The sequence below is a fragment of the Agelaius tricolor genome, unplaced genomic scaffold (genome assembly GCF_023055355.1).
Source record: "Agelaius tricolor isolate 1412-34295 unplaced genomic scaffold, bAgeTri1.0.p SCAF_90, whole genome shotgun sequence".
Classification (NCBI taxonomy): Eukaryota; Metazoa; Chordata; class Aves; order Passeriformes; family Icteridae; genus Agelaius; species Agelaius tricolor.
In genome coordinates, this window is record NW_027269350.1 from 629,689 (window position 1) to 654,874 (window position 25,186).

The 25,186-nt window shown below is 55.8% G+C and overlaps 2 protein-coding genes across 21 annotated transcripts in view; one reads left to right on the forward strand and one right to left on the reverse strand.

The window, feature by feature from the left end:
• Positions 1 to 806: 806 nt before the first annotated feature.
• Positions 807 to 4,125, reverse strand: MEIOSIN (meiosis initiator). The gene is made up of 4 exons (XM_071418730.1): positions 3,639 to 4,125; positions 2,918 to 3,231; positions 2,237 to 2,326; positions 807 to 1,296 (listed from the first exon to the last, which is right to left on the reverse strand). The coding sequence occupies exons 2-4, from the start codon at positions 2,950 to 2,952 to the stop codon at positions 1,152 to 1,154; spliced, it is 270 nt and encodes an 89-aa protein (XP_071274831.1). The 5' UTR covers positions 2,953 to 3,231; positions 3,639 to 4,125; the 3' UTR covers positions 807 to 1,151.
• A 5,398-nt stretch (positions 4,126 to 9,523) lies between these two features.
• The window catches only part of SYMPK (symplekin scaffold protein), a 28,445-nt gene continuing 12,782 nt past the window's right edge, over positions 9,524 to 25,186 (forward strand). For 7 of the 20 annotated variants that reach the window (XM_071418804.1, XM_071418807.1, XM_071418809.1 and 4 more), the window contains exons 1-13: positions 9,528 to 9,746; positions 10,774 to 10,907; positions 11,845 to 11,910; positions 12,485 to 12,538; positions 13,109 to 13,182; positions 13,992 to 14,118; positions 15,366 to 15,615; positions 16,710 to 16,880; positions 17,614 to 17,853; positions 19,014 to 19,168; positions 20,852 to 21,002; positions 22,127 to 22,337; positions 23,759 to 23,909. In XM_071418804.1, the coding sequence (XP_071274905.1) occupies positions 9,665 to 9,746; positions 10,774 to 10,907; positions 11,845 to 11,910; positions 12,485 to 12,538; positions 13,109 to 13,182; positions 13,992 to 14,118; positions 15,366 to 15,615; positions 16,710 to 16,880; positions 17,614 to 17,853; positions 19,014 to 19,168; positions 20,852 to 21,002; positions 22,127 to 22,337; positions 23,759 to 23,909 (1,866 nt within the window). In that variant the 5' untranslated portion in view covers positions 9,528 to 9,664. Of the gene's footprint in view, positions 9,747 to 10,773; positions 10,908 to 11,844; positions 11,911 to 12,484; positions 12,539 to 13,108; positions 13,183 to 13,991; positions 14,119 to 15,365; positions 15,616 to 16,709; positions 16,881 to 17,613; positions 17,854 to 19,013; positions 19,169 to 20,851; positions 21,003 to 22,126; positions 22,338 to 23,758; positions 23,910 to 25,186 lie in introns of all 20 variants that reach the window. The other 13 variants (XR_011677325.1, XM_071418799.1, XM_071418801.1 and 10 more) reach the window with 5 other exon arrangements.

The following is a 25,186-nucleotide window of genomic DNA, read 5'->3' on the forward strand; positions in this document are numbered from 1 at the left end:
ACCATGGGGACAGGAACTGGGACAGGGACACCAATGGGGACAGGGACACAGGGACACCGGGGGGACAGGGACTGGGACAGGGACACCATGGGGACACCATGGGGACACCGACTTCAATTGTCACAACCGGGATGGGGACAGGGGCCAGGATGGGGACACCAATGGGGACAGGGACACTGTGGGGACAGGGACTGGGTTGGGGACATCAACTGGGATGGGGACACGGACTTGAGGTGTGACAACCAGGATGGGGACAGGGACACGATGGGGACAGGGACCAGGATGGGGACAGGAACTGGGACAAGAACCAGCCTGGGGACAGGGACAGGGACAGGATGGGGACAGGATGGGGACACGGATGGGGACACAAACCAGGATGGGGACAGGGATGTGATGGGGACATGAACTGGGACAGGGACACGATGGGGACACGAACTGGGATGGGGACATGGACTGGAACTGGGGACAGGAACTGAGACAGGGACTGGAATTGGGGACAAAAACCAGGATGGGGACAAGAAACGCAAAGGGGACACGAACTGGGACGGGGACACGAACTGGGGACACGAACTGGGGACATGATGGGGACACGAACTGGGATGGGGACATGGACTGGAACTGGGGACAGGAACTGAGACAGGGACACGATGGGGACACGAACTGGGATGGGGACAACACCCTGGAGGGAACACCAGGCTGTCCCCAAGGTGTCCCCAGGCTGTCCCCGTTATCCCCAAGCTGTCCCCGTTGGTGTCCCCAGGCTGTCCCCAAGGTGTCCCCAGGCTGTCCCCAGGCTGTCCCAAGCTGTCCCCAGGCTGTCACATGCTGGCCCCGGGCTGTCCCCAAGGTGTCCCCATTGTCCCCGGGCTGTCCTGAGGCTGTCCCCAGGCTGTCCCCAAGGTGTCCCCAAGGTGTCTCCATTGTCCCAGGCTGTCCCCAAGCTGTCCCCAGGCTGTCCCCAAGGTGTCCCTGCTGTCCCCATTGTCCCAGGCTGTCACAGGCCAGCCCCGGGCTGTCCCCAAGGTGTCCCCATTGTCCCCAAGCTGTCCCCAGGCTGTCACAGGCTGTCCCCGGGCTGTCCCCAAGGTGTCCCCATTGTCCCCAAGGTGTCCCCAAGGTGTCCCCAGGCTGTCCCCATTGTCCCCAAGCTGTCACAGGCCGGCCCCGGGCCGCGCGTGCGCAGCCAGCAGCAGCCGCAGGGGCGTGGCCGCGCTGTCGCCGTCGCTGTCGCTGTCGCTGCCCCGGTCCGGCCGCACCATCCGGTCGTGCTGGAGGCTGAAACGGCGCGCGCGCCGGCTGCGGGACCAGTATAAACCAGTATAAACCAGTATGGACCGGTACGGACCAGTAAAAACCAGTATGGACCAGTATAAACCAGTATGGACCAGTACGGACCAGTACATCCGATCGTGCTGGAGGCTGAAACGGCGCGCGCGCCGGCTGCAGGACCAGTATGGACCAGTATAAACCAGTAGGGACCAGTAAAAACCAGTATGGACCAGTATAAACCACTATGGACCAGTGTAAACCACTATGGACCAGTATGGACCAGTATATCCGATTGTGCTGGAGGCTGAAACGGCGCGCGCACCAGCTGCGGGACCAGTATAGACCAGTATAAACCAATATAGACCAGCATAAACCAGCATGGACCGGTATAAACCAGTACGGAACAGTAAAAACCAGTATAAACCAGTATGGACCGTACAGACCGGTATAAACCAGTATAAACCAGTATAAACCAGTATGGACCAGTACATCCAGTTATGCTGGAGGCTGAAATGGCGCGCGCCGGCTGTGGGACCAGTATGGACCAGTACGGACAAGTATGGACCAGTATAAACCAATATAGACCGGTATAAACCAGTATGGACCAGTACGGACAAGTATGGACCAGTATAAACCAATATAGACCGGTATAAACCAGTATGGACCAGTACGGACAAGCATGGACCGGTATAAACCAGCATGGACTGGTATAAACCAGTATGGACCAGTATGGAATGGTATGGACCAGTACAGACCAGACTGCAAGAGATCCCAGTATAAACTGGACTGGTACAAACCATTACAAACCAGTCCAAACCAGCACTGACCAGTCCAAACCAGTATAAACGAGCACAAACCAGTATAAACCAGTCCAAACCAGTCCAAACCAATATAAACCAGCATGAACCAGTCCAAACCCCTCCAAACCAGCATAAACCAGTCCAAACCAGTATAAACCAGTACGAACCAGTAGGGCCGGCGCTCCTCGGGGCTGAGGCTGCGCCAGAGCTGGGCCAGGTCCCGCGTGGCCGCCGTGGAGGTGAGGCCGGGGATGGCGCTGTCACCTCAGTGTCACCTCAGTGCCACCGAAGTGACACCAAAGTGGCACCAAAGTGTCACCAAAGTGGCACCAAAGTGCCACCAAAGTGCCACCAAAGTGACACGAAAATGACACCAAAGTGCCATCAAAGTGTCACCAACCACCCCCCCCCCCCCCCAACCTTGTGTCCCCTCCCCGGGGCCCTCAGGTGTCCCCAAGGTCCCCCCCCCCGCTGTCCCCGTGTCCTCCTGTCCCCTCCACTGTCCCCAATGTCCCCACCTCCTCATTGTCCCCAATGTCCCCAATGTCCCCAATGTCCCCATGGCCCAACAGAATGTGATGAAGCCACTCCCCAATGTCCCCAACATCCCCCTAGTGTCCCCAAAACCCCCAATGTCCTCAAGATCCCATTGTCCCCCCAATGTCCCCATTGTCCCCCCAATGTCCCCAGGATGTCCCCAGGATGTCCCCAATGTCCCCATACCCCGGATATCCCAATTGTCCCCCCAATGTCCCCAGTGTCCCCATTGTCCTCAATGCCCCCAATCCCCCCAATGTCCCCAATGCCCCCCAATGTCCCCAATGCCCCCCAATGTCCCCAGGTGTCACCTCATGTACTCGCGCCGGTTCACGCGGCAGAACATGATGAAGCCGTTGACGCACTTGCGCTTGCGGGGACGTCCCTGTCCCTGTCCCTGTCCTTGTCCTTGTCCCTGTCCTTGTCCTTGTCCCTGTCCTTTTCCCTGTCCTTGTCCTTGTCCTTGTCCCTGTCCTTTTCCCTGTCCTTGTCCTTGTCCTTGTCCTTGTCCTTGTCCTTGTCCCTGTCCTTGTCTTTGTCCCTGTCCTTGTCCCTGTCCCTGTCCCTGTCCCCGGCCGCGGGTCCCCCCCCGGGTCCCATCAGGGCCACCGGAGGCCACCGGGTCCTGTGGGGTCAGGGGACAGAGAGGTGGCACCAGGGTGGCATTGGGGAGAGAGGGAGGGTGACAATGGGGGTGACGATGGGGGTGACAGTGAGGGTGACAATGGGGGTGACAGTGAGGGTGACAATGGGGGTGACAATGAGGGTGACAATGGGGTGACAGTGAGGTGACAATGGGGTGACAGTGAGGGTGACAGTGAGGGTGACAGGGTGACAATGGGGGTGACAATGGTGTGACAATGAGGGTGACAATGAGGTGACAATGGGGGTGACAGGGTGACAGTGAGGTGACAATGGGGTGACAATGGGGGTGACAATGGGGGTGACAATGGGGGTGACAATGAGGGTGATAATGGGGTGACAATGGGGGTGACAATGAGGAGGTGACAATGAGGAGGGGGAGGGACCCACCTGGGGGCTGAGCTGCGCATCCGGGAACAGCTCTGAGGGGAGGGGACACAAAGTGACACAAAAAAACCCCGAAAATGCCACAAAAAACCCACCAAATTTCACCAAAATCCCCCCAAAAACACACACACACAAAAAAAAAAACACTAAAAAAATCAAATTTTCCCCCAAATATTCCTCCCCAAAATTTCACCAAGCCTCCCCCCAAAAAAACCAAATTTCTCCCAAATTCCTCCCCAAAATCCCTCAAAAAAAATCCCACAAAAAAAACCCCCAAAAAGGCCACAAATTTCATCAAAATCCTGCCAAAAACACAAAAAAACCTCTAAAAAAAATCAAATTTTCCCCCAAATATTTCCCCCCAAAATTTCACCAAACCTCCCCCAAAAAAAACCAAATTTCTCCCAAAATCTCTCAAAAAAAACCCACAAAAAAACCCTGAAAAAGCCACAAATTTCATCAAAATCCCCCCAAAAACACACAAAAAACCACTAGAAAAATCAAATTCTCCCCCAAATATTCCCCCCAAACAAAATTCACCAAACCTCCCCACAAAAAAACCAAATTTCTCCCAAATTCCTCCCCAAAATCCCTCAAAAAAAAACCCAGAAAAAATCTGCCAAATTTCACCAAAATTCCCCCAAAAACACACACAAAAAAACCACTAAAAAAATCAAATTTTCCCCCCCAAAATTTCACCAAACCTCCCCCAAAAAAACCCCAAATTTCTCCCAAATTCCTCCCCAAAATCCCCCACACACACACAAAAAAAAAAACCACTAAAAAAATCAAATTTTCCCCCAAATATTCCTCTCGAAAAAATCCTAAAAAATCCCAAAAAAACCCCCAAAAAACCAAAAAAAAAAAACCCAAAAAAACCCCAAAACCCCCGAAATTTCGCCTCCCCCACCTCTGACGACGCCCTCGGGGGGCTCGGGGGGCTCGGGGGGGGTGAAGAGGGAGGGGCTGAGCCCCAGGACCCCCCCCCGGGGCTGGGGGGGGCTCAGGGGGGGCTCCCAGTCCGGCCCAGTTTGGCACAGCCAGGGGCTGGTGTCGCCCTCGCCCTCCTCTTCCTCCTCCTCTTCCTCCTCTTCCTCCTCCCTGCGTGGGGACACCCCCACATTAGGCATAAAAAGGCAAAAGAAACCGAAAAAACCCCAAAATTTCTACTCAAAACCACAAGAAAAGAAATCGAAATTTTTGATTAAAAAGCCCCGAAGAATAAATGCAAAGTTTCCCCCCAAAATTTCGCCTCAAAACCACCCCAAAATTTCACCTCAAAGCCACCATAATTTTCCCTCAAAACCCCCAAAATTTCTCCTCAAAACCCCCAAAATTTTCCTTTAAAATTTCCCCTGAAAACCCCCAAAATTTCCCCTCAACACCCCCAAAATTTCACCTCAAAATTTCCCGTCAGAACCCCCAAAATTTCACCTTGAAACCCCCAAAATTTTCCCTTAAAATTTCCCCTGAAAACCCCTCAAAATTTCCCCTTAAAACCCCCTAAATTTCCCCTCAAAGCCACCAAAATTTCCCCTCAAAGGCCCCAAAATTTCCCATCAGAACCACCAAAATTTCCCCTCAAAACCCCCAAAATTTCACCTCGAAACCACCAAAATTTCCCCTCAAAACCCCCAAAATTTCCACTCAAAGCCCCCAAAACTTCTCCTCAAGACCCCCAAAATTTCCCCTCAAAATTTTCCCTCAAAACCCCCAAAATTTCCCCTCAAAGCCCCAAAAATTTCCCCTCAAAACCCCCAAAATTTCCCCTCAAAGCCCCAAAAATTTCCCCAAAATGTCCCCAAAATGTCCCCAAGTGTCCCCACCTGGGCTCGGTGTCCCCAAGGCTGGGGGGGGGCGGCTCCGAGGTGTCCCCAAAGGGGGAGAGGCCTGGGGGCGATTTTGGGGCCATTAAAGGAGATTTTGGGGCCTTTTGGGGTATTTGGGGATTGGGATAATTTGGGGAGGGGTCTGGGGGGGTCTAGAGGGGATTTTGGGGGGGTTTAAAGGGGCATTGCAGGATTAGGGGGGGATCCCTAAATTGGGGAGAGGTCCCTGATTTGGGTTGGGGTCCCTGATTTGGGTTGGGGTCCCCAATTTGAGGAGGGGTCCCTGATTTGGGTTGGGGTCCCCAGTTTGGGTCAGGGTCCCCAATTTGGGTTGGGGTCCCCGATTCAGGGGTGTCCCCAATTTGGGTTGGGGACCCCGATTTGCGTTGGGGTCCCCAATTTGGGGAGGGGTCCCCAATTTGGGTCGGGGTGTCCCTGATTTGGGTTGGGGTCCCCAATTTGGGTCGGGGTCCCCAATTTGGGGAGGGGTCCCCAATTTGGGTTGGTGTCCCTGATTTGGGTTGGGGTCCCCAGTTTGGGTCGGGGTCCCTGATTTGGGTTGGGGTCCCCAATTTGGGTCGGGGTCCCCAGTTTGGGTCAGGGTCCCCGATTCAGGGGTGTCCCCAATTTGGGTTGGGGACCCCGATTTGCGTTGGGGTCCCCAATTTGGGGAGGGGTGTCCCTGATTTGGGTTGGGGTCCTCAATTTGAGGAGGGGTCCCCGATTTGGGTTGGGGTCCCCAGTTTGGGTCGGGGTCCCCAATTTGAGGGGGGTCCCCGATTTGGGTCGGGGTCCCCAGTTTGGGTTGGGGTCCCCAATTTGGGTTGGGGTGTCCCTGATTTGGGTCGGGGTCCCTGATTTGGGTTGGGGTCCCCAGTTTGGGTCAGGGTCCCCAATTTGGGTTGGGGTCCCCGATTCAGGGGTGTCCCCAATTTGGGTTGGGGACCCCGATTTGCGTTGGGGTCCCCAATTTGGGGAGGGGTCCCCAATTTGGGTCAGGGTGTCCCTGATTTGGGTTGGGGTCCTCAATTTGAGGAGGGGTCCCCAGTTTGGGTTGGGGTCCCTGATTTGGGTTGGGGTCCCCAATTTGGGTCGGGGTTCCCGATTCGGGGGTGTCCCCAATTTGAGGAGGGGTCCCTAATTTGAGGAGGGGCCCCCAGTTTGGGTCAGGGTCTCCAATTTGGGTCGGGGTCCCCGTCCTCACCGGCCGCCGCCCGCGCCGCCCGCACGCGCTCCTGCAGGAACTCCAGGTAACCCAGAACGTTCTGCAGCACCTGCACCTGCCCGGGCAGCACGGGGACAGCGCTGACACCTGTGCCCGATGTCACCTGTCCCCAGTGTCACCTGTGCCCAATGTCACCTGTCCCTGCTGTCACCTGTGCCCGATGTCACCTGTCCCTGCTGTCACCTGTGCCCAATGTCACCTGTCCCCAGTGTCACCTGTGCCCGATGTCACCTGTGCCCGATGTCACCTGTCCCCAGTGTCACCTGTCCCCAGTGTCACCTGTGCCCGATGTCACCTGTCCCCAGTGTCACCTGTATCCGGTGTCACCCTGGCAAAGTGTCACCTGTCCCCAGTGTCACCTGTCCCCGATGTCACCTGTCCCCGGTGTCACCTGTCCCCAGTGTCACCTGTGCCCAATGTCACCTGTGCCCAGTGTCACCTGTACCCAGTGACACCTGTCCCCAATGTCACCTGTCCCCAATGTCACCTGTCCCCGGTGTCACCTGTCCCCAGTGTCACCTGTCCCCAATGTCACCTGTCCCCGGTGTCACCTGTGCCCAATGTCACCTGTCCCCGGTGTCACCTGTCCCCGGTGTCACCTGTCCCCGGTGTCACCTGTCTCCGGTGTCACCTGTACGCAGTGACACCTGTCCCCAGTGTCACCTGTCCTCAATGTCACCTGTCCCTGCTGTCACCTGTCCCTGCTGCCACCTGTTCCTGGTGTCATTTGTCCCTAGTGTCACCTCCCCTCAGTGCCACCTGTCCCCGCTGTCACCTCCCCAGTGTCGCCTCAGCCCTCGGTGTCACCTGTCCTCAGTGTCACCTGTCCCCGCTGTCATCTATTCCTGGTGTCACCTGTCCTCATGTCCCCCCAGTGTCCCCCAGTGTCCCCTCAATGTCCCCCCCAGGTGTGTCCCAGTGTCCCCTCAATGTCCCCCAGGCGTCCACGCATTCCTCAGAGTGTGCCCCTGCCCGGTGTCCCCATGTCCCCCAGGTGTCCCCTCAATGTCCCCCCCATGTCCCCTCGATGTCCCTTCGATGTCCCCTCAATGTCCCCTCATTGTCCCCCCCCCGTGTCCCCTCGATGTCCCTTCAATGTCCCCTCCATGTCCCCTCAATGTCCCCCCCGTGTCCCCCCTGGGTACCTCGGAGCGCGCCCCTCCCCCGCCGCGGGGCCATGGCACCATCTGGGCCAACTCGGGGAGCAGCGAGCGCCAGTCCCGGGGGGACCTGGGGACAGCGGGGACACCGAGGGGACACTGAGGGGACACCGGGGACATTGGGGACAATGGGGGCATGGGGGACATTGGGGACAATGGGGGGATTGGGGACATTGGGGGGATTGGGGGGATTGGGGACATTGGGGACACTGAGGGGACAGTGGGGGGATTGGGGACATTGGGGACACTGGGGACATTGGGGACATTGGGGACACTGGGGACATTGGGGACATTGAGGACATTGGGGACATTGGGGACAGCAGGGACACTGAGGGGACAGTGGGGGGGATTGGGGACATTGAGGGGACAGTGGGGACATTGGGGAACATTGGAGGACACTGGGGGGATTGGGGACATTTGGGGGGATTGAGGACACTGAGGGGACATTGGGGCATGGGGGGATTGGGGACACTGAGGGGACATTGGGGACATCAGGGGGTGATGGCGGACATCAAAGGAATTGGGGACATTTGGGGACATTTGGGGACACTGGGGGGTGATGGGGATATTGGGGTGTCCCAGGTGTGTCCCCCCCTCACCGGTGCCACTCTCCGGGGCTGCCGCAGGTCGGGGGCTCCATCGTGGGGGGGGGGTCCCGACCCTTTTTGGGGAGGGGTCCCGACCCTTTTTGGGGGTCCCGACGCTTTTTGGGGAGGGGTCCCGAACCTGCAATGAAATCCGAGACCCCGCAGATCCCAACCCCAGTTTTGGGGTGGGGTCCCCGTTTTTGGGGTGGGGTCCAATATTGGGGTGGGGTCCCAGTTTTAGGGGAGGGTCCCAGTTTTAGGATGGAGGTTGCAATTTTGGGGTGGGGTCCCAATTTTGAGGTGGGGTCTCAATTTTGAGGTGAGGTCCCCATTTTGGGGCGGGGTCCCCATTTTGGGGCCATTCCCAGGCCCTGGAATTGGGGCGGTCCCAGGCCCTGGGGGCTTTTTGGGGACGCAGATTTTGGGGTGGGGGGTCCCAATTTTGGGGTGCGGACCCAATTTAGGGTGGGGGTCCTAATTTTGAGGAGGGGGGTCCCAAATTTTGGGGAGGGGTCTCAATTTTGGGGGGTCCCAGGACTTCCTCCCCCCCCCTTCGCACCTCGCTGCCTGCGCCTCGCGCGGGGGGGCGTGGCCAGAGGAAGAGGCTGCGCTGATTGGACGAGGCTTCAAACGGGGCGTGGCTTGGGCCGTACCATGTTCGGGGAGAGCGGGGGGGGGGGGGGATACAGGGGATCTCGGTATTTTGGGGGGGTCTCAGAGTCGGTGGGGGGGATTTTGGGGTGGGGTCCCGATATTTTGGGGTGGTCCCGGTATTTGGGAGGGGTCTCAGGGTCTATGGGAGGGATTTTGGGGTGGGGGGTCTCAGGGGATATGGGAGGGTTTTTGGGGGGGGGGTCCCGATATTTTGGGGGGGTCTCAGGGTCTGTGGGGAGGTTTATAGGGGTGGTCCCGATACTTTTGGGGGGTCTCGGCATTTTGGGGGGGGGTCTCAGGGGCCATGGGAAGTGTTTTAGGTGGTCTCGGTATTTTTGGGGGGGTCTCAGGGATATGGGAAGGTTTTTTTGGGGGGGTCCCGCTATTTTGGGGGGGTCTCAGGGATATGGGAAGGTTTTTGGGGTGGTTCCGCTATTTTGGAGTCTGTGGGATTGGTTTATTTTTGGGGGGGGGGTTGTTCCCTGATATTTTGGGGTTCCCCCCCTCCCCACGTCGATCCCGCGCTCTCTCCCCCTCTCCCCCCGTGACGTAGAGGAAGGGGCGGAGCCAGTCGATGAAGCCACGCCCCCTTTCTTCGCGGCGCGCGCTGGTGACGTCAGCGGCGCGCGGGGGGAGACGCGGAGAGCGCGGGAGCGGTGAGGGAGGGGGGGGGGAAACCGATAAGGGATCGATAACGATCGATAAGGGAGGGAAATAGGGGAGCGATAAGGGGTGGGGAGGGGTCCATGGGGGTGGGGAGGGGGCTCGGGGCCCGCAGGAGCCGCGGGGGCTCTGGGGGGGGAGGAGAGAGAGCGAGGATGGGGGGGGGTGGGGATTGATGGGGGGGGATATGGGGGGGGCTGGGGTCTCTGTAGGGTCTCTATGGGGTCTGGGGTCTCTATAGGGTTTGTCTCTATAGGGGCCGCATTGGGTCTGGGGTCTCTGTAGGGTCTCTGTGGGGTCTGGGGTCTCTATGGGGTCTGGGGTCTCTATAGGGTTTATCTCTATAGGGGCCGCATTGGGTCTGGGGTCTCTGTGGGGTCTGGGGTCTCTGTAGGGTCTCTATAGGGTCTGTTTTGGGTCTGGGGTCTATATGGGGTCTCTCTTTATAGGGTCTCTATCAGGTCTTTGTGGGGTCTCTATAGGGTTCCTTTTGGGTCTGGGGTCTCTCTCCATAGATTCCATTTTGGGTCTGGGGTTTCTCTGGGGTCTCTCTCTATAGGGTTCCTTTTGGGTCTGGGGTCTCCATTGGGTCTCTGTCTATGGGGTCTCTATGGTGTCTGTTTTGGGTCTGGGGTCTCTCTCTATAGGGTCCTTTTCTCCCCAGGGTCCCATTTGGGTCTGGGGTCTCTATGGGTTCTGTTTTGGGGTCTCTATGGGATCTCTCTCTCCCAGGGTCCCATTTGGGTCTGGGGTCTCTCTGGGGTCTCTATGGGGTCTCTATGGGGTCTGGGGTCTCTATGGGTTCTGTTTTGGGTCTGGGGTCTCTATGGGGTCTCTATGGGTTCTGTTTTGGGTCTGGGGTCTCTATGGGGTCTCTATGGGATCTCTCTCTCCCCCCAGGGCCCCATTTGGGTCTGGGGTCTCCATGGGGTCTCTATGGGGTCTCTATGGGTTCTGTTTTGGGTCTGGGGTCTCTATGGGTTCTGTTTTGGGGTCTCCATGGGGTCTCTCTCTCCCCAGGGCCCCATTTGGGTCTGGGGTCTCCCCAGGCTCCCATTTGGGTCTGGGGTCCCATTTCCGGGGCCATGGCCGGGGCTCAGGAGGGGCCCAGCGAGGAGGAGCCCGGGAGCGACGGGAGGAGCACCTCGGAACGGGTGAGAAACGGGGCAAAAAACGGGGAAAACGGGCAAAAATGGGGAAAAATGGGAAAAATGGGGCAAAAAATGGGAAAATGGGGCAAAAAATGGGCAAAAAATGAGGAAAATGGGGCAAAAAATGGGGAAAATGGGGCAAAAAATGGGGGAAAAAACGGGGAAAAATGGGGCAAAAAACGGGAAAAAACAGGGAAAAAATGGGGTGAAAAACAGGAAAAATGGGGAAAAAAAAATTGGAAAAAACAGGGAAAAACTGGGCGAAAAATGGGGAAAATGGGACAAATCAGAAAAAATGGGGAAAAACCTGAAAAAAACCAGGAAAAATGGGCATGGGAGAGACAGGAGGAGCACCTGGGAACGGGTGAGAAATGGGGCAAAAATTGGGATAAAAAATGGGAAAAATTTGGGTAAAAATGGGCAAAATGGGGTAAAACCCAGGAAAATGGGGGGGAAAGGGAAAAAATGGGGAAAAAGGGGAAAAGTGGGAGGAAAAAAAGGGAAAAATTGGGGAAAAAGGGGAAAAGTGGGGGGAAAATGGGTAAAAATTGGGTAAAAATAGGAAAAAGGGGAAAAATGGGGTAAAACCCAGGAAAACTGTGGGGGAAATGGGATAAAAATGGGAAAAATTGAGTAAAACCCAGGAAAATGGGGGAAAATGAGGGAAAAAGGGGGAAAATTAGGTAAAATCCAGGAAAATGGGGGAAAATGGGAAAAAATGGGGGGAAAATGGGGGAAAACCCAGGAAAATGGGGGGGAAAATGGGATAAAAATGGAAAAAAACCCAGAAATACTGAGGGGAAAAAGACAAAAAATGGGAAAAATGAGGGAAAAACGGGAAAAATGGGGATGGGAGGGATGGGAGGAGCACCTTGGAATGGGTGAAAAATGGGAAAATGGGTAAAAAAGGAGAAAAAAAGGAGAAAAATTCCATTTGCAGGTGGTGGATCTGCTGAACCAGGCGGCGCTGATCGGGAATGAGGGGAAAATCAGCATCTTAAAACAGGTGAGATTGGGGAAAAATGGGCAAAAAATGGGGAAAAAGGGGGGGAAAGGGGGGAAAAGGGACATTTGCAGGGAGGAAAGGGGATTTTGGGGGGGGTAAAATGGGATTTTGGGGGGGGGAAATTGAATTTTTTAATATAAAAAATGGGATTTTGGTGGGGGGGGAAATTGGGATTTTGGGGGGAGGAAAGGGGATTTTTGAGGGGAAAGTGGGTAAAAATTGGGATTTTGGGGGGAAAATGGGATTTTGGGGGGAAAATTGAATTTTTGTATATAAAAAATGGGATTTTGGTGGGGAAATGGGATTTTGGGGGGGGATTGCAATTTGGGGGAAAAAATGGGATTTTGGGGAGAGGAAAGGGGATTTTGGGGAGGAAAATTGAGATTTTGGGAGGGGAAATTGGGATTTTTTTGGGGGAAAAATTGGGATTTAGGGGGGAAATTGTGATTTGGGGGGGAAAATTGGGATTTGGGTGGGAAATTGGGATTTAGGGGGGAAAATTGGGATTTAGGAGGAGGTGGCTCTGTCCCCAGCTGTCCCCACAATGTCCCCACCTGTCCCCACCTGTCCCCAGGTGCAGGAGCTGATCATCAACAAGGACCCCACGCTCCTGGACAACTTCCTGGATGTGAGCTGGAAAATTTGGGGGAAAATTTGGGGAATTTGGGGGAATTTGGGGTGGGTGCGGGAATTTGGGGGGATTTGAGGGAATTTGGGATGGATTTGGGGGAACTGGGGACGGGTTTGGGGTGAATTTGGGATGGGTTTGGGGTGAATTTGGGGGAATTTGGGATGGGTTTGGGGAATTTGGGATGGGTTTGGGGGTGAATTTGGGGGAATTTGGGATGGGTTTGGGGAATTTGGGATGGGTTTGGGGGTGAATTTGGGGCAGGTTTGGGGTGAATTTGGGGGAATTTGGGATTGGTTTGGGGGAAATTTGGGGTGAATTTGGGGATGTGTTTGGGGTGAATTTGGGATGGATCTGGGGAATTTGGGATGGGTTTGGGGAATTTGGGGTGAATCTGTGGGAATTTGGGATGGATCCAGGATTGGGATGGATTTGGGGGAATTTGGGATGGATCCAGGATTGGGGTGGATTTGGAGCAATTGGGGATTGGTTTGTGGTGATTTTGGGGGGAATTTGGGGGAATTTGGGGCGCCCCCAGCCCACTCTGACCCCCCCATGTTTCCCCCCCAGGAAATCATCGCCTTCCAGGCCGACAAATCCATCGAGGTGCGGAAATTCGTGGTGGGATTCATCGAGGAGGCCTGGTGAGATTTGGGGCAAAAAACAGCGATTTTGGGGCTTTTTTGGGGCCATTTTGGGGCTGATTTGGTAGGAATTTTTGGAGCTATTTTGGTGGAATTTTGGAGCCATTTTGGTGGGAATTTTTGGGCCATTTCTGTGGGAATTTTGGGTCACTTTGTTGCAAATTTTTGGGTCCTTTTGGTGCGAATTTTGAGCCATTTTGGTGGGAATTTTTGGGCCGTTTCTGTGGGAATTTTGGGCCATTTTGATGGGAATTGTTTGTCAGTTTCCATGGGTATTTTTGGCCATTTCCTTGGGAGTTTTTGGGCCATTTCTGTGGGAATTTTGGGCCATTTTGCTGGGAATTTTTGGGCTGTTTCAAGGCCACTTTGAGGCTGTTTTGGTGGGAATTTTTGAGCTATTTTCTTGGGAATTTTTGGGCCATTTTGGTGGCAATTTTTGGGCCATTTCCATGGGAGTTTTGGGCCATTTTGGTGGCATTTTTTGGCCATTTCCATAGGAATTTTGAACCATTTTGGTGGGAATTTTTTGGCTGTTCTGCAGGAAATTTGGGGCAATTTCCATGGGAATTTTGGGCCATTTTGTTGGGAATTTTTGGGCTGTTTCAAGGCCATTTTGAGGCTGTTCTGGTGGGAATTTTGGGGCCATTTTGTTGGGAATTTTTGGTCCATTTTGGTAGGAATTTTGTGCCGATTTGTCGGGAATTTTTGGGCCGTTTTCTTGGGAATTTTTGGCCCGTTTTGGTTGGAATTTTTGCCCATTTCTGTGGGCATAAAACCAAATAAACCCAATTTTTTTTTGCTGTCCCCAGCAAGAGGGACATCGAGCTGCTGCTGAAGCTGGTGGCCAACCTGAACATGCTGCTCAAGGATGAGAATGTCAACGTGGTCAAAAAGGCCATCCTGACCATGACCCAGCTCTACAAGGTGGCCCTGCAGGTGAGGCTTCGATTGCTCCAAATTGCTTGGATTTTTGATAGCAATCACCAGCATTAATTGCACATTAAAAAAAGTCTTTAATATCCAGTACAATTGCCGTAATTACCCATAAAAATCACCTTAAATTGATACCAGGTATTGTAATTACAGATAAAAGTTGCTTTAATATTTGATATCAATCACCATAATTACACATAAAAAAGTCTTTAATATCCAACACAATTACCATAATTACCAATAAAAACCGCCTTACACTTTCCATTATAATAGTCGATACCAATTACTGTAATTACAGATAAGAATTGCTTTAATATTTGATATCAATCACTATAATTACACATAAAATAGTCTTTAATATTGCACACAATTACCATAATTACCAATATAAATCCCCTCACAATTTCCATGACCCTCAATGCGATGACCGTAATTACCCATAAAAATCACTTTAAATTGATACCAATTATTGTAATTACAGATAAAAATTGCTTTAATATTTGATATCAATCACCATAATTACACATTAAAAAACTCCTCTATATCCAACACAATTACCGTAATTACCAATAAAAATCCCCTCACAATTTCCACAACCTTTAACGCAATTACCGTAATTACCCATAAAAATCACCTTAAATTCATACTAATTATTGTAATTACAGATAAAAGTTGCTTTAATATTTGATATCAATCACCATCATTAATTACATATTAAATAAATGTCTTTAATACCCAATACAATTACCACAATTACCGTAATTACCTATAAAAATCCCCTTAAAATTTCCACTACTCCCAACGCGATTACCGTAATTACCCATAGAAATCACTTTAGGTCAACACCAATTAGTGTAAGTACACATAAATTTGCTTTAATATTTGATATCAATCACCATCATTAATTACATATTTTAAAAAAGTCTTTAATGCCCAATACAATTACCATAATTACCTGTAAAAATGCCATTACCATTTCCACGACCCTCAATGCAATTACCGTAATTACCCATAGGAATCACTTTAGGTCAATACCAATTAGAGTAAAATTTGATATCAATCGCCATCATTAATTACATATTAAAAGAAGTCTTTAATACCCAATACAATTACCGTAATTACCTATAAAAATTCCCTCACAATTTCCACTACTCCCAACGCGATTACCGTAATTACCCACAAAAATAACAACTTTTTTTTTTTTTTCCCCCAAATTTTTTTTGTGGCGTTTTTTTTTTGGTTGGGATCAGTGGATGGTGAAGTCCAAGGTGATCAGCGAGCTGCAGGAGGCCTGCTGGGAGATGATGTCCTCCATGGCCAGCGACATCATCCTGCTGCTGGACTCGGACAACGACGGCGTCCGCACGCACGCCATCAAGTTCGTGGAGGGGCTGATCGTGACGCTGTCGCCGCGCACGGCCGACTCCGACGTGCCCAAGAGGCACGAGAACGACGTCAGCCTGGAGCGCATCCCGCGCGACCACCCCGTCATCAAGTACAGTGAGTGACGGGGTTTGGGATTTGGGGTCTGGGGTTTGGGGTTTGGGGTTTGGGTTTGGGGTTTGGGACCACCCCGTCATCAAGTACAGTGAGTCATGGGATTGGGGTTTGGGGTCTGGGGTTTGGGGTTTGGGTTTGGGGATTGGGATCACCCCGTCATCAAGTACAGTGAGTCATGGGGTTTGGGGTTGGGGTTTGGGGTTTGGGTTTGGGGTCAGGAATGGGTTTGGGACCACCCCGTCATCAAGTACAGTGAGTGACGGGGTTTGGGATTGGGGTTTGGGGATTGGGATCACCCCGTCATCAAGTACAGTGTGTCATGGGACTGGGGTTTGGGCTTTGGGGTCAGGAATGGGTTTGGGATCACCCCGTCATCAAGTACAGTGAGTCATGGGACTGGGGTTTGGGCTTTGGGGTCAGGAATGGGTTTGGGATCACCCCGTCATCAAGTACAGTGAGTGGGGTTTGGGGTCAGGAATGGGATTGGGACCATCCCGTCATCAAGTACAGTGAGTCATGGGATTGGGGTTTGGGGTTTGGGGTTTGGGGTCAGGAATGGGATTGGGACCACCCCATCATCAAGTACAGTGAGTCACGGGGTTTGGGATTGGGGTTTGGGGTTTGGGGTTTGGGGTCAGGAATGGGAGTGGAGCCACCCTGTCATCAAGTACAGTGAGTGACGGGATTGGGGTCTGGGGTCTGGGGTTTGGGGTTTGGGGTTTAGGGTCAGGAATGGGGTTGGGACCACCCCGTCATCAAGTACAGTGAGTGGGATTTGGGGTTTGGGTTTGGGATTTGGGCTTTGGGGTTTGGGGTTTGGGGTCGGGATTTGGGATTGGGAATGGGATTGGGATCAGCATTGGGGTCACCCCATCGTCAGGTACAGTCAGTGAGGGCGCTTTGGGGTGGGGTGACCCCACTGACCCTTGGAGAGGAGACCCCACTGACCCCTTGAGTTGGGGACCCCACTGACCCCCCTGACTGGGACCCTGGTGACCCCTCCATGGATCGGTGACCCCTGACACGTGGGTGACCCTGGTGACCTCCCCATGGGTCGGTGACCCCTGACCCGCGGGTGGCGCCGCTGTCCCCAGACGTGCTGTGGGAGGAGGGCAAGGCGGCGCTGGAGCAGCTGCTCAAGTTCATGGTGCACCCGGCCATCTCCAGCATCAACCTGACGGCGGCGCTGGGCTCGCTGGCCACCATCGCCCGCCAGCGGCCCATGTTCATGGCCGAGGTCATCCAGGCCTACGAGACCCTCCATGGTAACGTCCCCGGTGTCCCCTGGTGTCCCCTGGTGTCCCTTGGTGTCCCCATGTTCATGGCCGAGGTCATCCAGGCCTACGAGACCCTCCATGGTAACGTCCCCAGTGTCCCCTGGTGTCCCCTGGTGTCCCTTGGTGTCCCCATGTTCATGGCCGAGGTCATCCAGGCCTACGAGACCCTCCATGGTAACGTCCCCAGTGTCCCCTGGTGTCCCTTGGTGTCCCCATGTTCATGGCCGAGGTCATCCATGCCTCCATGGTGACATCTTCAAGGTGTCCCCAGGTGTCCCCAACCCCATCCCTGTCCCCCATACCCAACCTGCCTCCAATGTTGGCCAAGCCCCAGCTGTCCCCAGGTGTCCCCAGCTGTCCCCAGCTGTCCTTGACCCGTCCCCTCTCCCCGTAGCCAACCTGCCTCCCACACCGGCCCAGTCCCAGGTGTCCCCAGGTGTCCCCAGGTGTCCCCAGGTGTCCCTAACCCATCCCCTCTCCCCGTAGCCAACCTGCCTCCCACACCGGCCAAGTCCCCAGGTGTCCCCAGCTGTCCCCAGCTGTCCCCAGCTGTCCCCAGGTGTCCCCAGGTGTCCCCAGGTGTCCCTGACCCGTCCCCTCTCCCCGTAGCCAACCTGCCTCCCACGCTGGCCAAGTCCCAGCTGTTCCCAGGTGTCCCCAGCTGTCCCCAGGTGTCCCCAGCTGTCCCCAGCTGTCCCTAACCCGTCCCCTCTCCCCGTAGCCAACCTGCCTCCCACGCTGGCCAAGTCCCAGGTGAGCAGCGTGCGCAAGAACCTGAAGCTGCACCTGCTGAGCGTGCTGCGCCACCCGTCCTCGGGCGACTTCCAGCCGCAGATCACCACGCTGCTGGTGGACCTGGGCACGCCGCAGGCCGAGATCGCCCGCAGCATGCCCAGCCCCCGCGAGGCCCGCAAGCGGCCCCGCGACGAGCCCGACGCCGCCCTCAAGAAGATGAAGATCGGTGAGAACCCGCGGTGGCATCGATGTCACCTCCCCGTGGTGGTGTCAGGTGTGGTGGTGGCCGTCAGGGTTCAGGGTGGGTGGTGGTGGCCATGGTGGCCATCAGGGTTAAGGATGGGTGGTGGTGGCCTCAAGAAGATGAAGATCGGTGAGAACCCGTGGTGGCATCACTGTCACCTCCCCGTGGTGGTATCAGGTGTGGTGGTGGCCATGGTGGCCATCAGGGCTCAGGGATGGGTGGTGGTGGTCATGGTGGCCATCAGGGTCAGAGTAGGTGGTGGTGGCCATCAGGGTTCAGGGTTGGGCGGTGGTGGCCATCAGAAATGGCCCCGGGATGAGCCCGACGCCGCCCTCAAGAAGATGAAGATCGGTGAGAACCCCTGGTGGAATCGCTGTCACCTCCCCGTGGTGGTATCAGGTGTGGTGGTGGCCATCAGGGTTCAGGGTGGGTGGTGATGGCATTCAGGGATGGGTGGTGGTGGCCTCAAGAAGATGAAGATCGGCGAGAACCCGTGGTGGCATCACTGTCACCTCCCTGTGGTGGTATCAGGTGTGGTGGGTTCAGGGTTGGGTGGTGGTGGCCATGGTGGCCATCAGGGGGTTCTGGACATGGCCCCAAGATGAGCCCTCAAGAAGATGAAGATCGGTGAGTGTGACATCGGTGGCATTGGTGTCACCTCCCCTGTGGTGGTGCCATTGTCACCTCCCCATGGTGGTGGTGGTGACCATCAGGGTTCAGGGTGGGTTCTGGTGGCCATGGTGGCCATCAGAGGGTTCTGGACATGGCCCCAGGCTGAGCCCTCAAGAAGATGAAGATCGGTGAGTGGGACATTGGTGACATCATTGTCACCTTGCTTGTGGTGGCATCATTGTCACCTTGCTTGTGGTGGCATCATTGTCACCTCCCCCATGGTGGTGCCATTGTCACCTCCCCCGTGGTGGTGGTGGCCATCAGGGTTCATGGTGGGTTCTGGTGGCCATGGTGGCCATCAGAAGGTTCTGGAGATGTCCCCAGCCCAACCCTGATGCCGCCCTCAAGCTGTGGTGGCATCATTGTCACCTCCCCTGTGATGGCATCATCGTCACCTCTCCCATGGTGGTCATCAGAGGGTCCCGGTGGCCTCGTGGGGACACTCAGGGACCCTCCCGTGTCCCCCTCAGAGCCACCCCTGGGCGAGGATGACGAGGACAAGGACCTGGAGGCGCCGGCGGTGGCCGTGGCCAAAGTGGCCGGAGCGGTCACCGTCCCCTCGGACACCGACATCACGGCCGAGTTCCTGCAGCCGCTGCTGACCCCCGAGAACGTGGCCAACCTGGTCAGGAGGGGACAATGGCCTTGGGGACACCTGGGGGGGTGTCACCTGTGTCACCTGTCCTGCTGACCCCTGAGAACGTGGCCAACCTGGTCAGGAGGGGACAATGGCCTTGGGGACATCTGGGGGGGTGTCACCTGTGTCACCTGTCCTGCTGACCCCCAGGAATGTCCCCAACCTGGTCAGGAGGGGACAATGGCCTTGGGGACACTTTGGGGGGGGTGTCACCTGTGTCACCTGTCCTGCTGACCCCCAGGAATGTCCCCAGGCTGGTCAGGAGGGGACAATGGCCTTGGGGACACTTTGCGGGGGGGTGTCACCTGTGTCACCTGTCCTGCTGACCCTCAGGAATGTCCCCAACCTGGTCAGGAGGGGACAATGGCCTTGGGGACACTTTGGGGGGGTGTCACCTGTGTCACCTGTCCTGCTGACCCCCAGGAATGTCCCCAACCTGGTCAGGAGGGGACAATGGCCTTGGGGACACTTTGGGGGGAGCTTTAAGGGGTGTTGGGGACAGTCTTGGGGACCCGGGGTGGTTTTGAGGACACTCTGGGGGGGTCTCCAAGGCAGTTTTGGGTTCTCCAAGGCAGTTTTTGGATCCCTGGAGTGATTTTGGTGTCCCTGAGATGTTTTTGGGGTCTCCAGAGGCAGTTTTTGGGTTCACTGAGATGTTTTTGGGTTCCCTGAGGAGGTTTTGGGTTCCCTGAGGTGTTTTTGAGTTCCCTGAGGTGATTTCAGGGTCCCTGATGTGTTTTTGGGTTCCCTGAGGCAGTTCTGGAGTCCCTGAGCTGTTTTTGGGGTTCCCTGAGCTGGTTTTGGGGTTCCCTGCGGTTATTTTGAGTTCCCTGAGCCATTTTCAGGCTCCCTGAGCCAATTTCAGGCTCCCTGAGCTGTTTTGGGGTTCCCCGAGCCGATTTCGGGCTCCCTGAGCTGGTTTTGGGTTCCCTGAGCTGTTTTTGGAGTTCCCCGAGCTGATTTCGGGCTCCCTGAGCTGGTTTTAGGTTCCCTGAGCTGGTTTGGGGTTCCCCAAGCCCATTTCGGGCTCCCTGAGCTGGTTTTGGGGTCTCTGAGGTGATTTTGAGTTCCCTGAGGCAGTTCTGGGTTCCCCGAGCTGATTTTGGGTTCCCTGAGCTGTTTTTGGGTTTCCTGAGGCCGTTCTGGAGTCCCTGAGCTGTTTTTTGGGTTCCCTGACATGATTTGGGGTTCCCTGAGGCAGTTCTGGGCTCCCTGAGCTGTTTTGGGTTCCCTGAGCTGTTTTTGGGTTCCCTGAGGCAGTTCTGGGTTCCCCGAGCCGATTTTGGGTTCCCTGAGCTGTTTTTGGGTTCCCTGAGGCCGTTCTGGGCTCCCTGAGCTGGTTTTGGGGTTCCCTGAGGCCGTTCTGGAGTCCCTGAGCTGGTTTTGGGTTCCCTGAGCTGTTTTTGGGGTTCCCCGAGCCCATTTCGGGCTCCCTGAGCTGGTTTTGGGTTCCCTGAGCTGGTTTTGGGTTCCGTGAGGCAGTTCTGGAGTCCCTGAGCTGGTTTTGAGTTCCCTGACGTGTTTTGGGTTTCCTGAGGCCGTTGTGGAGTCCCTGAGCTGGTTTTGGGTTCCCTGAGGCCGTTCTGGAGTCCCTGAGCTGGTTTTGGGTTCCCTGAGGCCGTTCTGGAGTCCCTGAGCTGTTGTTTTTGGGGTGTCCCCGTGTCCCCGCAGGTGCTGATCAGCATGGTGTACCTGCCCGAGGCCATGCCCGCCTCCTTCCAGGCCACCTACACGCCCGTGGAGTCGGCCGGCACCGAGGCGCAGATCAAGCACCTGGCCCGGCTCATGGCCACCCAGATGACCGCGGCCGGCCTGGGGCCAGGTCAGGGGACGCCCCCAATCCCCCCAAAATCGGGGTGGATCTGGGGCAAATTGGGATCTAAGCTGGGATTCGTGGAGGTTCCGGGTGGGTTTTGGGGTTCTGGGTTTGGGGCGGGGGAGTTTGGGGTTTTTGGGGAGTTTGGGGGCAGAAATTGGGGTGGGGCGGGGATTTTTTTGGGGAGGTGTTGGGTGGGATCTGAGGTTGGGGGGTTTGGGTGGAGTTTGGCCGGGTTGGACGGGGGTTTGCTCGCTGACCCTCGTGAGTTTGGGGGTGGCCAAAGCATGGCCCTGATGGCCACCCACAATCCCTGGACACTCGGTCCTGTTCCCACCCCAGTTTGACCATTCCCACTCCATTCTGACCATTCCCACCTCATTTCACTGTTCCCACCCCAATCTGACCATTCCCACCCCATTCCCACCCCATTTTGACCATTCCCACCCCAATTTGACCATCCCCAACCCAATTTGACCATTCCCACCCCATTCTGACCATTCCCACCCCATTTCACTGTTCCCACCCCAATCTGACCATTCTCACCCCAGTTTGACCATCCCCACCCCATTTTTGACCATCCCCACCCCAATTTGACCATTCCCACCCCATTTCCACCCCAATTTGACCATTCCCACCCCATTTCACCATCCCCACCCCAATTTGACCAATCCCACCCCAATTTGCCCATTCCCACCCCAATTTGACCATCCCCACCCCATTCTGACCATCCCCACCCCAATTTCCCCATCCCCACCCCAATTTCCCCATCCCCACCCCATTTTCACCATCCCCACCCCATTTTTCACCATCCCCACCCCAATTTGACCATCCCCACCCCATTTTCACCATCCCCACCCCAATTTGACCATCCCCACCCCATTCTGACCATTCTCACCCCATTTCACCGTTCCCACCCCATTCTGACCATTCCCACCCCAATTTCAGCACCTCCACCCCAATTTGCCCATTCGCACCCCAATTTGACCATCCCCACCCCAATTTGACCATCCCCACCCCAATTTGACCATCCCCACCCCATTTTGACCATCCCCACCCCATTTTTCACCATTCCCCACCCCATTTTCCCCATTTTCCCCTCGTTCCTGACCGTGCCCGCCGCGTTCCAGGCGTGGAGCAGACGAAGCTGCTGCGGGAGGAGCCCAAGGAGGAGAAGGTGGCCAAGCCGGACGCGGTGGTGATCAAGCGGCGCCTGTCGGCGCTGGGCCAGGGCCAGGCCATCGCCGTGCTGGGCGCCCACGGCTCGGCCCCGGGGCTGCCGGACGAGACGCCCCAGGCCAAGCGCCGGCCCGAGCCCATCATGCCGGCCACGCAGCCACGGTCAGTGCCCGGACACGGCGCGGCGCCGCCACGGGGTGGGAGCGTGGAAGGGTTTGGGGTTGGATCATGGCGAGGTTTGGGTGGGATTTGGGGTTGGAACATGGTGGGGTTTTGGGTTGGATCTCACAGGGATTTGGGGTGGGATCACGGTGGGGTTTGGGGTTGGATCATGGTGGGGTTTGGGGTAGGAGCATGGTGGGGTTTGGGGTGGGATCATGGTGGGATTTGGGGTGGGATGGTGGGATTTGGGTGGGATCATGGTGGGGTTTGGGCTGGGATCCTGGTGAGGTTTGGGGTGGGAGCATGGTGGGGTTTGGGGTGGGATCATGGTGGGGTTTGGGGTTGGATCATGGTGGGGTTTGGGGTGGGATCATGGTGGGGTTTGGGTGGGATCATGGTGGGGTTTGGGGTGGGATCATGGTGGGGTTTGGGGTTGGATCATGGTGGGGTTTGGGGTGAGATCACAGAGGGGTTTGGGGTGGGATCTCAGAGGGATTTGGGGTTGGATCATGACGGGGTTTGGGGTGGGATCATGGTGGGGTTTGGGTGGGATCATGGTGGGGTTTGGGGTTGGATCACGGTGGGGTTTGGGTTGGGATCACAGAGGGGTTTGGGGTGGGATCATGATGGGGTTTGGGGTGGGATCATGGCAGGGTTTGGGTTAGGGTTATTCCCACGGATGATCCCAATCCCGTGGATGATCCCAGTCCCGTGGATGATCCCAATCCCAACCCATCCCATTCCTGATGATCCCAATCTTGATCATCCCCTTCCCCTGCATGATCCCGTTCCCACGGATGATCCCGTTCCCATGGATGATCCCAATCCCAACCCATCCCATTCCCCTGGATGATCCCAATCTTGATGATCCCGTTCCCCTGCACGATCCCGTTCCCCTGCACGATCCCATTCCCCTGCACGATCCCGTTCCCCTGCACGATCCCATTCCCCTGCACGATCCCCATCCCATGGATGATCCATTCCCCTGGATGATCCCAATCTTGATGATCCCGTTCCCCTGCACGATCCCCATTCCCATGGATGATCCCATTCCCATGGATGATCCCAATCCCAACCCATCCCATTCCCCTGCATGATCCCCAATCCCCTGCATGATCCCGTTCCCCCGCACAATATCCCCATCCCATGGATGATCCCGTTCCCCTGGATGATCCCAGTCTTGATGATCCCATTCCCCTGCACGATCCCCATCCCGTGGATGATCCCCAATCCCCTGCACGATCCCGTTCCCCTGCACAATCCCCATCCCCTGGATGATCCCAATCCCAACCCATCCCATTCCCCTGGATGATCCCAATCTTGATGATCCCATTCCCCCGCACGATCCCCATCCCTTGGGTGGCCCCGCTGGCCCCACCGTTCCCCGGTGACGTCCCCGGTGCTGCCGCTGTCCCGCGCAGGCTGGCGGGCGCCGGGGGCCGTAAGAAGGTGTTCCGCCTCAGCGACGTGCTCAAGCCGCTCAGCGAGGTGCAGGTGGAGAAGCTGAAGCTCGGCGCCGTGCGCCGCATCCTGCGCTCCGAGAGGGCCGTGGCCGCCAGCGGGGCCGCCCAGGTACGCGCCATGCACCTGGGCAGGGCTGGGATACACCTGGGCACAGCTGGGATAACCCTGGGTACACCTGGGCACAGCTGGGATAACCCTGGGGTACAGCTGGGATACATCTGGGTACAGCTGGGATAACCCTGGGGTACACCTGGGCACGGCTGGGATACACCTGGGCACACCTGGGATACATCTGGGTACAGCTGGGATAACCCTGGGCACGGCTGGGATAACCCTGGGATACACCTGGGCGCAGCTGGGATAACCCTGGGATAACCCTGGGTACAGCTGGGCACACCTGGGCATGGCTGGGATAACCCTGGGTACACCTGGGCACAGCTGGGCACACCTGGGATAACCCTGGGATACACCTGGGCACAGCTGGGCACACCTGCGATACACCTGGGCACACCTGGGATAACCCTGGGATACAGCTGGGTACAGCTGGGATAACCCTGGGGTACACCTGGGATACAGCTGCATACAGCTGGGATACACCTGGGCACACCTGGGATAACCCTGGGGTACACCTGGGCACGGCTGGGATAACCATGGGGTACACCTGCGCACACCTGGGACACACCTGGGATACACCTGGGCACACCTGGGCATGGCTGGGATAACCCTGGGGTACACCTGGGGTACACCTGGGATAACCCTGGGCACACCTGGGATACACCTGGGATACACCTGGGATACCCGTGGGGTACAGCTGGCCCCCAGGCCCGAGTGAAGATCCTGGGCCTTGCTGGTGATGCAATTATAGTGACCCTTGAGTGACCCTTGAGTGACCATTGACTTAACCCTTGATTAACCATTGAATGACCATTGATTAACCCTTGAATGACCATTGAATGACCACTGAGTGCCCCTGCAAGCCCAAGTGAAGATCCTGGCCTCGCTGGTGACGCATTTCCAGTGACCCTTGAGTGACCATTGACTAAACCCTTGAGTAACCATTAAATGACCATTGATTAACCCTTGAATGACCATTGAGTGTCCCCGCAGGCCTGTGTGAAGATCCCGGCCTCACTGGTGACGCAGTTCCACTGACCCTTGAGTGACCATTGACTAAACCCTTGAATGACCATTGAGTGACCATTCAAATGACCACTGATTGACCCCCGTGTGTCCCCCCAGGCCCGAGTGAAGATCCTGGCCTCGCTGGTGACGCAGTTCCAGTGACCATTGACTAAACCCTTGATTAACCATTGAATGACCATTGATTAACCCTTGAATGACCATTCAAATGACCACTGAGTGACCCCCGTGTGTCCCCGCAGGCC

Coding starts and splice junctions, on each gene's coding strand:
- MEIOSIN (XM_071418730.1), bottom strand. CDS start 2,952: ATGTTCTGCCGCGTGAACCGGCGCGAGTACATGAG. Junction 2,327..2,917: donor AACCGGCGCGAGTACATGAG/GTGACACCTGGG, acceptor CTGAGGTGACAG/CGCCATCCCCGGCCTCACCT. Junction 1,297..2,236: donor GAGGAGCGCCGGCCCTACTG/GTTCGTACTGGT, acceptor CTGGTCCCGCAG/CCGGCGCGCGCGCCGTTTCA.